The following is a 13,748-nucleotide window of genomic DNA, read 5'->3' as shown; positions in this document are numbered from 1 at the left end:
CTCAGGTGTACAGAGGCCCCATGCCATCTTGCTTTGGGCTAAGAGAGGTCTCTGTGTGTCTCATCGGACAGTGATATGGGGCACACGAAAATGCTCCCTCGGCAGCCATCCCCATACCCCCTGACTTGGAGCACTTACGAGGGGACCTGAGCCAGGCAGCTCCCACATGCCGCCATCCCCATACCCCCTGACTTGGAGCACTTACGAGGGGACCTGAGCCAGGCAGCTCCCACCTGCCGCCCGTCCTGTTTGCTGGCTCTTCCTGGGGGTCAGACTAAGGACCACCCTGCTGTCCTCCCAACCTGCTGAGAATCCACTCAGCTGCCCATCTACCCATTTACCTTTTCTCATATACCATGTAGAGCCCCACATACAAAAGGAACTCTTACACATCTGAAGAATCCTATGGACAAAAGTCTGCAATTCCTCATGGCATCTGCAATCCTCCACCTGCAGGCACCCGTCTCAGGATTCTTTGCATCGACTTGGAAAGTTTGAACTTGCTGCTTTGTGGACATTGCACTCAAGGGTTTCAGAATACTTTTCTTCCTCTCCTCTGCAATCTATACCTTTCTTGGGCCAATTTGTGTCACTGCCCAACTAGTTTCCAAATACAGCGCGCCACTGCCATCATTCCCCTGTATAGATAGTGATTATTTGGCCTAAAGCTCATCTTTCTATAGCCAAGAGTGAACCCCAATCTCACACACAAGTATACGCAGCATCTTTCTATGTGTGTTAACTTCCCCCTGGGCCCCGGTCTTTCCTCGATGCACTGGCTGCTGGGGATCCCAGCAGTGCCTGTTTTCCCTGGGACCTGCCCATCACATTTGGCAGGCAGGACATCATGGCAAGACTTCCTCTCTGCCAATCTGTCCTGCAAGACCAGGCAGGCCCTGCAGGATACACTCCGTCCTCCTCAACGGCTAGACCCTGTCTTTCGAAATAAAGCATTTTTTTTTCACCTGTTGGCTGCTGAGAAGGAAAGGACAATCTGTAGTACTTTTTGAAGTCTCTTCCACTCATCAGAAAGGCCCAGCCAAATATCTGAGTGGGCTGACGACTTACCATCCTATCAGACTACGTGGCCCTTCCTCAGACATCAGGACCATCTTCTGGCATCCACCATCCTGGAAACCCTCTTCCTCCAAACAGAAATTTGCCACCCCATCCAAGTCTCCTCCAGGGTGGGTGACATCCTCACGTGGGCCTTCCGGGCCTTGGGTGTCTGGAGTTGTCTGCAGGTTCACATGTGTGATCCCCCAGCCAGGGCATCCGCGTCTGGTCACTGTGATTTTAATACAGGGGTTATGAGAGGTGCTGCAGAAGAGAGGGGGATCGGGGGACAGACAAAACCCCGAATCAAAGATGATGTGAATGACCCTGGGAGAAGAGTGGAGGGCTGGGGAACCCTGGGGAGAAGCAGGTGGGGCTGGGGCTACTCGGGGCTGTGGCCTACACCTCCAGGGCTAGAAATCAGAAGCTGGAAGCAGGGTGTAGAGAAAAAAAAAAAAAAGCAGCCTAAAAGTCTCACTCTTTAAGATGTGCTTCCTAGCCCAGCGGCACCAGCAACTCCTGGGAGCTTGTTAGAAATGCAGCGTCTCACACAGCAGATCCACTGAATCAGAACGTGGCGTGTTCCATCCAGGCTCCCGAGGTGACCTCCGTGGGCCTCCTGCAGTCGCTGCTGGGCTGGTGGGTGGCATCCCTACACCTGGCTCCCCCCACTGGGGCCCCTGGTGCTCTGGCCCTGGGCCTCTAACACCCAACACCCTGTCGAAGAACCCCCAGCAGGGGAGCCTCCTCCCGGCAGCTTGGGTAGGCCCTGCTGGGGCCTCCAGACCGAGAAACACGCAGCTGATGCCCCCACGGCAGAGGCCACACTGGGTCTGACCATCCAGTTGGGGTCACCGCCCTACACAATGTTTCCAGGTCCCCCTCAGGGTGACGTTTCAGGGTTTCAGACTCTTGGGTCCCTTGCTCAGTGAGCTTACGGTGCTTCCCTTGAAAGGCACTGTGCTGTGAACCTGAGGCTTATTTACAGATGTGTCCAAATCCGTTCTCTGGTCCTGCGTGCAGTGGCCACACCCTTCATAGTCTGGATGTGGGTGACTGTGTATACCTGATATGCCCCGGATATCCTCCTCTGAGGTGGGCAGGAAAGCCACGAGGCACAGGTATAGAAGGAAGAACTACAGGGGGATGAAGCCAGTGTCCTCCCACAGAGACTTGCTTAGGGCTCCAGGACAGATGTCCAGGCTCAGAGGGGGCGGGGCGTTCCCTCCTGTGGAGAGAATTGTTGGAATTCCTATGAACTCTCCAAGCCCACGTGTCCTTGGGTATGGAACGAGGATGCTGAACTCCTTGATCTCCAAGGACCCCTCCAGGGTGAACGCTGGCTCCAGAAACTTCCTCGTTGTCATCCTGCCCAACAGGATGTCCTGTCCCTGGGTACAGACTTTCAGGTTGGAACTTTCCAGGCTCTAGGATCTCGTCCAGAGGATGACTATTACTACCTCAGAAAAAAGATACATAAAACTCTGACAAATGATGTAGACTCAGACACAAGCGGCATCCAAAGGCAGTGGTGCTGGGACAATTAGACACCCGCAAGCAAATAAAATTGAATCCATATCCCACATGATGGCTGCTTCAGGGACAGGGTTCAGGAAGACTCACTGCACATCAGGGTCACTGGGGGACTTGTAGCCTGCAGTGGTTGGGGAAAGCCAGTGGGGTTTGATAGGCTTGTCGTGGTCAAGGAACTTCAGCTCACATTGCCCACTGGGCCCTCATTTGACAGGCTCCCCATGGGCAGCAGCTGCCTTTTGTGGGCTCTGCTCAAATGACGCAAAGACAGTCACTGAGCTTCTCTCTGCCAGGGGAGGGGAGAACACAGAGTCAGAACTGCACATACTCTGGTCCTGATTGCTGGGCCTGGCAGGGAGCAGGTGCTCCCTGGTCGCCATGCAGAAACAATGACGGGTCACAGCAAGTGGGGCTCAGCACCTAGGTGGGCTGAATCCTTCTCTTAAGGTTCAGACTGAAAGAGTGAAAGGGGATCCAAGGGGAGGAATAAGGGGGAGGAAAGGAGACTACCTGGAATCTGAGCTCTTGGGAGCCAGGTCAGACCCCAAGGCCTCTCCCTTTGTACTTCTCCATGAGGCCTCTCTCGTCCATAGCTTTTGCCAATACAGATTGGAGACGGGTCACTCAGCAGTGCAATCCCACAAAAGACAATGGGAAGGCTGTCTCTTAAAAGGCCGTTTTAAATATTAATGGTCATGGGGAAATGCTCATAAAATTAACTGAAAAAATCAGGTCAGATGACCCACTTTTGTAGAGGAAACGACGGCAAGGCACACACAAGGCCAGAGGTCACTCTTTGTCCAGGTAGAGCGGGTCTCTCTCTTGTCAGGCATCGGATGCCCCATGTCCCTGTCACAGCACTTTATTCTCTGTCATCCCTGGCAGTGACGTGTCCTGGTCCTCCCCAGATTCACTTTATTGAGCTTTCCAATTAGCACAGTGCCTGGCACAATAGGAGTTCAGTACATGTTTGCAAATGAGTGAGTGAAGGATGGATGGATGGGTGGGAAGGAGGGAGGGAGGGAGAGAGGGGAGAGGGAGAGAGGGAGGGAAAGAAAGAGGAAGCGTGGAGAAGGAAGGAAGGAGGGAGGAGGAAGGGAGAGAGGGAGGGAGGGAGGGAGGGAAGGTGAGGAGAGGGAAGAAGGAAGGAAGGGAGGGAGGGAAGGTGAGGAGAGGGAAGAAGGAAGGAAGGGAGGGAGGGAAGGGGGAGGGAGAGAGTGAGGGAGGGAAGTGGGAAAGGGGAGAAGGAAGAAAGGAGGGAAGGGAAGAAGGCAGGGAGGGAGGAAGGGAGGAAGAAACAAAGGGAGGGAGGAAGAGACAAAGGGAGGGAGGAAGGGAGGGAGGCAGGGAGGGGAAAAGTTCAGAGAGAAACCTACCAAAATGCTAATCAGGGTTATGATCTAGATACCTTATTTTATCTTCTTTATAATTACCTGTCTTCCAAATTTTCACCAGTTAAAAGATCACTTTTATAATAAATATACTTTTTATCAAAACTCTGCTATTTGATTTAAATCCATCTAAAATGGTTTCTCATAACTCCAAGTCCTATTTTTAACTAATGAATCTAGAAGACACTGGAATTAGTTCATGTCTATCAAAGTGGTCAAGTCTTGAATCAACATTGGGACACATGATCTGACAGTTTCTTAAATGCTCATTAAAGAGATGGGACTATTTGGAATCAAGGTGCCCCACAAATCTAAACAAGACCCACACATCTAAGGATGCAGGGGAGCACAGGTGCTCCCCTTAGGGAAGATGACAGCAGCACTGGGGACGTGGACAGTAACCCTTAAGACGGTGGGCCTGTGTCACCCAAAGTTGCCACCTCTAAAGTGCCCATAATAAAGGTGGCAAGAGGGACATCTCAGAGGGAGATCTCAGACATTCTACTGAGTATAATATTCCATCCAGCCCGACTTTGCTTCCCTGAAGCTGAATTCATTCTGCTTTTAAGAAATGGATATTGTCGCCGGCCCGGGGGTCTCACACATGTAACCCCAACACTTTGGGAAGCCGAGGCAAGAGAGAGGATCACTTGAGCCCAGGACTGTGAGGCCTGCCTGGGTAACACAGTAAGATCCTGTCTCTACAAAAAATTAAAAATTAGCTGGGTGTAGTGACACGAGACTGTAGCCCCAGCTACTTGGGAGGCTGAGGTGGGAGGATCCCTTGAGCCCAGCAGGTTGAGGCTGCAGTGAGCCATGATCATGCCACTGGGTGACAGAGCAAGACCTTTTCTCCAAATTAAGAAAAAAGAAAAAGAAAAGAAATGGAGGGGCTGAATTATGCAGGTAAACAAAAAAGCCCTTCTGTGGCCTCCTCTCCACCTTCATCCTCTTCTCCTCTAGCCAGAGACACATCCATGGGCCCCATTCCCCCAAGCACCAGTCACCACCAACTTCTTACCCCCAAGAAAGAGAACAGCCTCAGGGGACCCCTGTGCCTCAGCACTCTCTCTGGGCCTCTGCAATCTCACACAACTTTGTAGCTCTCGCGGGGCCTAGAGCCAAGGGACCTGGTTGGGATCAGTGCCCACCCTTCTGCAAGGCTGGCCCTGACCTTAGGCCAAGTCCCAGCACTGGGTGGCAATGTAGCACTGTGGGTAGCACCCAGGCCTCCAAGCAGCAGACAGACCACTGCTGGCAAGGGATCTGGGTGCGTTTATTACCAAAGCCTTGGTTTCCTAGCTTGACAAGTAAACACCCCAACAGAGAAGCTACTTTGTAGTGTTGCTGGACACATTAATGCATTAGTGCTATGTGCCTGGTCGTGCTTTAAAGACATTGAAACATCCAATTCATAATATCCAGATGAGGTCGGTACTGCTGTCGTTTCCCTTTTACAGATAGAGAGAGGGTATCACAGAGAGGTTAAGAGATGTGCCTAAGGCCACACAAGTGGTAAATGTTAGAACCAGGATTCCAGCCCAGGGAGTCTGGCTCCAGAGTGCAAGCTAGTCTTACTATGCAAATGAGTGTCTTTACAATGCATGTAAAGTTCTCAACGCAATGCCAGGAACATATTAAAAGCTCAATAAATAGTAGCTGATGCTCTTGGTTGCTGGGATGCCTCAGGAAAGCAGACGGCGGCCACCCTGTGCTCTGTGTACAAACCTCATCTCCCTCCTACACCAACAGCCTTATGAGTCAGGAGTGTGCCTGTCTCGTCCACCTTTGCAGTCCCCAGCATCATGCCTTGTGGCTCTCTGAAAACCTGCTGGATGTATAGTAAGATGACACCCATTTATCAAGCACCCACTGTGTGCCTTATCTCATTCAACCCTCCCACCGCCTCATGGGCAAGCTGGGCATTTCGGCATCTCGGCAAAGGGACACCGCCACTCCACCAGTGTGGGGTGAACAGTGGATAGAAAGAGATGGACTCGCCAGGCAATAGAGACTGCCCTGGAGTAGACTTCAAATGAAACAGAGATTATTTATTCCATGTATTGGTTACTTTATGTGGTGCTTACACAACTCTGCTCTTCTTCACTTTCTATTCCAAAACATTTCCGGTAAGTATTTTCCATGGATGGTGATTCCAACTAAAGGAAAGAGAGAAAAGTACACTGATGCTGACCAAGACCTTGAGGGGACTAAGAGGGAAAATGAGAGCATCACATAATGAGAGCTGACGTCAAGGCTGGCCGACTCAAGAAACGGTCTCAAAACCGTACAATGTAGGAAACAGAATCATCACAAAGAAAAACAACATGATCTTGGAACAGTGGCAACCTCAAAGCACATCTCTACGTCTTGATAAGAAAAAAGAAGAGACGTAGAAAATCCCCCAGAACCAGACTCCAGTTTGGCTTACGGTCTGTCATAACATCACAGGCACCAGGAGTGGGCTCTTTGGTGATGAGAGCAGAACTGAGAATGGAAATGGAAATCAAACACACAGCCCCAGTCAGGTCCCAGGTCAGCTGACCTGCTCCTGATGTCTGCTGGGCTCAGGCCAGGATATCAGCGGAGGCCCCGGTCTGCGGCCTATTCCCCTTCTCTCGCCATCCCCATCTGGTCATGGTAACAAGGGGCCTCGCACATGAGTGTGGACACCCCGGGCTGCATGTTTTGAGCTCCAGCCATGTCCACGTCTCAGTCACAGCTGGCCATTCTCAGCCGAGGCATGGGCACACAAGTGGCCCTAGGGAAGATGAACTCAGTGCAGGCCCTGGCAGCTAGCAAAGGGGCATTTGGGCAGAGAATTATAGAAAAGGAAGGATCTGGGGGTCCAGGGGATATGTCCCTTTGCCCTGCAGACCTCTTTCCCCATTAGGGAGCCACAGACAGAGTGGGTGCCTCTTGGAACATATGACCGTGTCTCTTTGGCCCAGAGATGACATCCTATGCTATCCCAAGTGTGAGCTGTTTTGGTCTCAAAAGAAAAGTCCCCTTGTCTTCCCTTCAGGGAAAAGTGCTAAAGAGGGCAGGAGACTGGTGGTTTGAGACCTGCCCCTTAGAAACCATGTGACCCTGTGCCATGACTGACCTTCCTAGACCCAGCCCTGTGTGTACAAAATGAACACACCTACCTCACCACCTTGTTGGCAGGACTCAAAGGATGACAAAGTGCCAGGCAAATCGATGTTTTCTTATGGAGAGCCAGGGAGGTGAATATGATTCGGGGGAAACAGCCTTGAACCTATGGAAATGACCAGTCTGTTCCAGGAATAATACCTACCTAAAGGATGCTGTTAAGGACTGAATAAGGAAGTGTGTACACAAAGGCACCTGGCACCCAGGAAGAACTCAAAAACTATTCATGGTGGAGGTGGTGGTGCTGGTGGCGACCATTCCTAGTGGTGCTGGTGGTGCCAGGCACCTGCAGCAGATATTTGGCTAAATTACGTAATTTAATGATCACAATAACCAAAGAGGTGTGTTCCTGTAGCGCAGATGGAAAAAGTGGGGCCAAGATCACAGGGTTCGTGAGTGAGCAGTGAGGCCAGGAAACACATGCCTGTCTGTCTGCATCCGATTTCCTCTTCCCACCACACTCAGCACCACCTGGCTGGTTGTCTTGCAGACTCTGGGGATAATTCATTCACAACACTCTCACCTGCTCACAGCAGGAAGCCTGTTCACAGCACCCCAGGCCAGATCAGCCATTGAGACACTTATACTAGAGCCTGCGGGCCACCGGATTTGCCAACAGACACACAAGAGTTCCTTGTGTTCCCATCCACATCAACTCGGCTCATCACAAAACCCATCCCAGGGAAAATGAGCTTGCTGATAAACCAACTAAGCGTTACAAGAAATAACAGCAAATTTTGAGGCACTTTACAAGGAGAGTCACACCCAGGTACTTGTTGGACCCAAGAAGACTCAGGTAGCAAGGCAGGGAGCGGCTCAGGACAGCCGCCCGGAACAGTCACATCTATTTGGTTCTCGAAAATAATGGAAAACAAACTCGGTTTTCGCAAGTGGTATGCTGTGTACACTGAGTCCACATCAGGTGTTCTTGAATTCTCTGATAAATAAAAACCACAAGCAATTGTGGCACCACCAGGCTGGAGGGAAGCGCCGGTTTGCATCTGTCAATATGAGCAGCCTGGGGGCCTTATGGGGCAGACCCTCTTCCTGAACTAGTGGTGTTGGAGTGAACACCTTCCAGGTCCCCAGGGCTCGCCCCTCACCCTGAAAAGATTAAATCATTTATTTGCATAAGAAAATATCTAACCCAAATACAGGAGGCACAGGCGGGCACAGGGAGCTGTGGTTACAATGCAAGCAACATCTGGACCTGCAAACTCATGATGCTGCTACAAGAAGCGCATGCAAGGAAGGTGGGTGGCTGGGGAGGCAGCCCAGCATCATCCCCAGAGTCTTTACTAGTGCTCTCCCCTCTGCTGAGTCACAGTGCTCTTTGTTGGTGATGCTTGTAACATAACCCTCCTCTCCCCTCTTCAGAAACTGGCAACACCAAGGTGCCAATGTTTTTTGAGACGGAGTTTCGCTCTTGTTGCCCAGGGTGGAGTACAGTGGCGTGACCTCAGCTCACTGCAACCTTCACCTCCCAGGTTCAGGTGATTCTTCTGCCTCAGTTCCCCGAGTAGCTGGGATTACAGGCACCTGCCACTACACCAGGCTAATTTTTATATTTTTAGTAGAGACGGGGGTTTCGCCATGTTGGCCAGGCTGGTCTCGAACCCCTGACCTCAGGTATCCACCCACCTCCCAAAGTGCTGGATTACAGGTATGAGCCACCACGCCCAGCCACCGATCTCTTTAAATGGCTTCAGCTGCCAAATCTCACCAGCAAGTTTGGGTCACTGATGCACCCCCTACCCCTCTTCTACAGACCCTGATCTTCTGGGTAATTTCCCGATTCCCTTAAAATGATACCAACACCCAAGAATTTCACCAAAGGGGGCAGGCACGGGACACAAACTTATGACTGCATCAAGGGCTCTTTGAGGATAATGTGCCATATCCATATAAAGCATCCCCCATCCCCACATGTCCGTATAAAGCATCCCCCCACCCCCCATCTTATTGTATGTAAGAATAACCAGACAATTCAGGCTTTTATGACAGGAGATGCAGGCAGTAGAGGGAGGGGCTTTGATGTTAGGACTTTAACTTACTGGCTTCCCGTAGGTGTTCCACGGCACAGCAGGGGAGACAGATTTTGTAGAAGAGGTCAAGGTGAGGATGGAGCCTCAACAGAATCTTCAAAACCAAAAGGCAAGTTGCAGTACCAGCTGACCCTCCGCCATACAGAGGCCACTGCGGACGCCGAAACACCCTCCTCCCCATCAGGCTGGCTTGTCCCCGGGGCATCTGAACAAGCCAACCTGACAGGATGGGTGCTCAGTGGAGGACACTCTCCGAGAAGACTGAGATGATGGGGAAACCCACTCTCCAGGGCTGGCTTGCCGCGCAGTTGTTTGGAGAAAGAGCTACCCTGGAGAACCTTAGTCACTGCTACGGTTGCAGAGAAGACGGAGCACAGGAGTAGCTCCTCAAGGAGGAGGGACACAGACCACACCCCCAACTTATTGGTGACCTCCAAGGGAACCAGCTGGAACGGCAGCAAATGGGCATTTCCCCAGCTTTTTCTCACCTCGCTGTGAACCCAGCCCAGATGCATCCCACGCTTACTCACAGAAAGAGTAAAGCAAGCCAGGTATGAGGCAGTTACAAGCTAGCAGTTTTTTATGTGATTGATTCTGGAAACAATTAGGGCTCAGTATTTCCTAGCCAAGGAGCAAGCTTCCAGGAAGTGAGCGAGTGAGCCTCCAATTGTGTACGTAGATGTAAAACCAGCATGCATGCCCCTCCACCCCCAAGCATTTTCCTTTTCCTTTTCCAAGCTTCTCTCTAAATCACCAGGATCCGAACACCTCCCGCCCAGCTCCCATCCCCGCCCTCCTCCTCAGCCTTGGGCCCACCCACCTCTGTCTTCACAAAAGGTGCCTCGCTGGCCTACACCACGGAAAACATCCAAGCCCAAGGTACTCATGGTTTGTGTGTAAAGGGTTTTTATTGGAGAGCCTGTAGCGCTGAAGTGCCACCAAGGATTCGGAAGGTCACTCTCAGCAGCCGCCACTTCTGCCAGGACCAGTGGCAAGCACCTGGCAGATGGAGCCCGGTTGTTTCCGCGTAAGGCAGAGGAATCCAGCTTTTTCCATGAGATTGAGCTGCAGTTGTCGAAAACCCCGTGTGAGCCAGCAGTTCCAGTTCAAAGGTTGAGGGGGCGAACAGCTGTGAGGTGGCCGGGCTCCCGTGAGTCACCACTTAGGCCTGAGTACACCGTGGAGAGGAGAGATAAAGCAGCCACGGCTGTTCTGTTGCCAGTCCCACCCCTCTGGCAAACAGATGGGGGAAAACAGAGAAGGAAAGTCAACAAAGAAGGTGAAATGCAGGGAGTAGAGACTACACGCAGCGCCCCTGTGGCTGGCAATGCCATGCGTGGTGGGCCAGCTGTGCCATCCTCACCCAGGGCTTCCCACGGGCTCTGCTCTTTCCTGCAGAGGCCAGACTGCCTTCCTGGCAGGTGGAGGCTGCTGCGCTCCTGTGCCCCTTCCCACATATCCCCACTCTTCTCAGAAAACTGAAGAACCTGAAGAGGGAGGTGAGTTGCAAAAGGCTGGAGTTTTCATCCAAAAAAAAAAAAGAGCAGGACAATAAACAGGCAAATACACAAACCCCGGAGCAATGCCAGGAAAAAAAGGGGGAAATAAAAAATAAAAAAACCCTTTCTAGAGAGAGCAAAAGCCCAGGGTCCCGAAGGCACTGCTAATAGACTAATAGAAGCATCTTTGTTGCAGCCAGTCACCTCTAGCCTGGGAACACCACTAATTGGGAGGCCTCAATCAACCTGAGAAGTCAGCCCAAGGCCCTGTCTCCAGAAGCCAGCAGCAGATCTCTGGGTCATGTCACAGGCGAGTCCTCACTTCACCAGCTCAGAGGTGAGCCACTCTCACCTGAACCTCTGCTTCCGGCAGGGACCTCCTGGGTCCTGTGGCGTCTCCTGGGTCCAGGCGGGTTTCTAGTCCAGCCCAGTCTAGACTGACTTCAAATATAGTATCCCTGACAGTGTGCTTTTTTCCAGCCAGCCAAATCACCGTTCATTTTTAAAATGGTTTTTAAAAATTACATTTCTAAGGCAAACAATGTAGAACTGTGATAGAGCAGAGGAACAACAAAAAAGCAAAGAATGTTGCTAATCACAGGCTGCCTAGCACTTTCCTTTCCCTTCAGAGAAGGAGAAACTGTTTTATAGGTATCACACATGTGCCCACGCATGCACGTGCACGTGCGCGCGCACACGCACACACACACACACTTACACACACACACAGTTTTTCCCTGATACTGGAAATTCTTTGTGAACTAGCCATGCTGATTTCTGCTGAACTTTTTTTTAAAAAAAAAAAAGAAAGAAAAGGAGCCACAGACGTGTCCAGGTCTGGAAGGGGCTGACCAGCTCTAAGCACATCCACCTTGAACTCTGACACAGGTAACGCCAAAATGAGGCCAGGACCTGACCAAGCCAAAAAAGCAGCAAAGGATCAGACAGGGTCCAATGTGTAGATCCAGTAGAGAAGAATGTCGGAAATTCTAAATACACAGTTGGACATCCTTCAGGCTTGTTTTAGATTCTTGATCCTCCTGATCTCTTTTACTATTGTCAACAATTGTCTTAAAAAAACTTTTTTAAAATCAACATATTTCTACCCTTTGCTCCTTAGCCAGGCACAAAGCCTCTTATGTGGGGAGTAGAAGTGGGGGGCACTTTAAAGGGGCACTCAAAGGGTGGCAGAAGCAACTCCATCGTGGTGACGTGGAAACGAGCTTGCCAGTGACAGTCTGAGCAGACGCCTGACACCCACGATGGAGCTGGGGTTTTATACATAATGTTTGTTTTGGTTTCAACATCTCCGACGCAAGAGGGCTTCCAGGTCCTTCACACCCCAGGTTGCAGCTGACCAACTTTCCACAGGATGCCAACAGGCTAGGAAACAGGTTTTACCTAAAAGAAAGGGAAGGACAAGAGTAAGCCCCTTCCAGCAGAGCCTCGCACCCATTCTGAGCCCTCCTGAACAACTCTATCCCTCACCCTCTCAGCCATTGAAAAGGCCACAGTCCCCAGCCACAGGACCTTTGAGCGTGCTGTCTGGAAGGTGCAATCCACTCTTCCAGCAAACTGCCTCCCTCCCCTCAGTTCCTAACTAAGGATCCCTCCCCCCCAGCTCCCCAAACAGATTCCCTAGAACACAACCTCTTTCTCCTTATATCCCTCCTTGCCAGCACTTCCAGGGTGTTTACACTAGGGGATGGAAAACTTCTATAACAGTCCAGAGAGGAAATATCCCACAATCACGGTGATAACTCCTCAACCCTGCTGTTGTGGTAGAACAGCAGCCACAGCAAGAAATGCTTGGCCATGGCTGTGTTCCAGTAAAATCTTATTTATAGACACTGAAATTTGAATTGCATATTACTTTCTCATGTCATAAAATAGTATTCTTCCTTTGGTTCTTTTTCAACATTAAAATGTGAAAATCGTCCTTGGCTCCTGCGCTGTACAGAAACAGACAGCGGGGCTGATTTTGGCCCACAGGCCATAGTTTGCTGACTCCTGGTTTATGTATCTGATTAGTGTTGGTCTCTTGCTTAGACTGGGAGCTTGAGACAAAAGCCACAACTAAGCTTCCTTACCTTTAAACCCCAGGCCCACACCACAGTGTCAGAAAACATAAGAAGTACAAGAAATAAGTTTAGGCCAGGCACGGTAATCCCAGCACTTTGGGAGGCCGAGGCGGATGGATCACAAGGTCAGGAGATCGAGACCATCCTGGCTAACATGGTGAAACCCCATCTCTACTAAAAATACAAAAAATTAGCTGGGAGTGGTGGTGGGCACCTGTAGTCCCAGCTACTCAGCAGGCTGAGGCAGGAGAATGGTGTGAACCCGGGAGGCAGAGCTTGCAGTGAGCAGAGATCACGCTACTGCACTCCAGCCTGGGCAACAGAGCAAGACTCTGTCTCAAAAAAAAAACGTAAGTTTAAAAACTAAATCTGTGGCCAGTCTTGGTGGCTCACGCCTGTAATCCTAGCACTTTGGGAGGCCATGGCGGGTGGATCACTTGAGGTTAGGGGTTCGAGACCAATCTGGCCAACATGGTGAAACCCTGTCTCTACTAAAAATACAAAAATTAGCCAGGTGTGGTGCTGCACGCCTGTAATCCCAGCTACTTGGGAGGCTAAGGCATGAGACTCACTTGAACCTGGGAGGCAGAGGTTTCAGTGAGCTGAGATGGTGCCACTGCACTCCAGCCTGGGTGACAGAGCAAGACTCTGTCTCAAAAAAAAAAAAATGAATCTGCTCAAGACATCATCTAAAGGGACTTAGAAAAGGAGGGGAAATTTGACCAGTTAAAGCTGCCACCATCACCTCTTGATGTTTGATTATGGGCATTATATAATCACATGAGCAAAAATAACAAGGATTTAATAGAATTTACAAAATAATGAACTTTCTGTCATAATATTATATAATACCAAATATATTACCATGTCAGGTAGCTATTTACTAGAAGATGTAAACAACCTATTTTTAGGAAATACATACTTAATCATTTGCAGGAAAGGACCATGGTATATATAACTTACCCTCTAATGGTTTAGTAAAAACCATTT

At 50.5% G+C, this 13,748-nt stretch overlaps 1 protein-coding gene and 1 long non-coding RNA gene across 3 annotated transcripts in view; one reads left to right on the top strand and one right to left on the bottom strand.

Annotated features, from left to right (window-relative positions):
- The first annotated feature begins 4,107 nt into the window (after positions 1-4,107).
- LOC129482039 (uncharacterized) lies at positions 4,108-11,386 on the top strand. 2 transcript variants are annotated; one of them, XR_008657582.2, is made up of 4 exons: positions 4,108-8,386; positions 8,511-8,626; positions 9,201-9,729; positions 10,874-11,386. It is a non-coding gene; the product is annotated as an uncharacterized lncRNA (long non-coding RNA). The 2 variants fall into 2 exon arrangements; XR_008657583.2 differs by lacking the exon at positions 8,511-8,626 and having other exon boundaries at positions 4,109-8,386.
- The window catches only part of FAM174B (family with sequence similarity 174 member B), a 37,431-nt gene continuing 33,750 nt past the window's right edge, over positions 10,068-13,748 (bottom strand). The window contains exon 3 of the mRNA XM_055277132.2: positions 10,068-12,078. Coding sequence (XP_055133107.1) covers positions 12,075-12,078 — 4 coding nt within the window. The 3' untranslated portion in view covers positions 10,068-12,074. The remainder of the gene's footprint in view (positions 12,079-13,748) is intronic.

Source organism: Symphalangus syndactylus, chromosome 5 (genome assembly GCF_028878055.3).
Source record: "Symphalangus syndactylus isolate Jambi chromosome 5, NHGRI_mSymSyn1-v2.1_pri, whole genome shotgun sequence".
Classification (NCBI taxonomy): domain Eukaryota; kingdom Metazoa; phylum Chordata; class Mammalia; order Primates; family Hylobatidae; genus Symphalangus; species Symphalangus syndactylus.
Note: the sequence above shows the minus strand (reverse complement) of the source record. Positions and strands in the feature narration are given on the sequence as shown.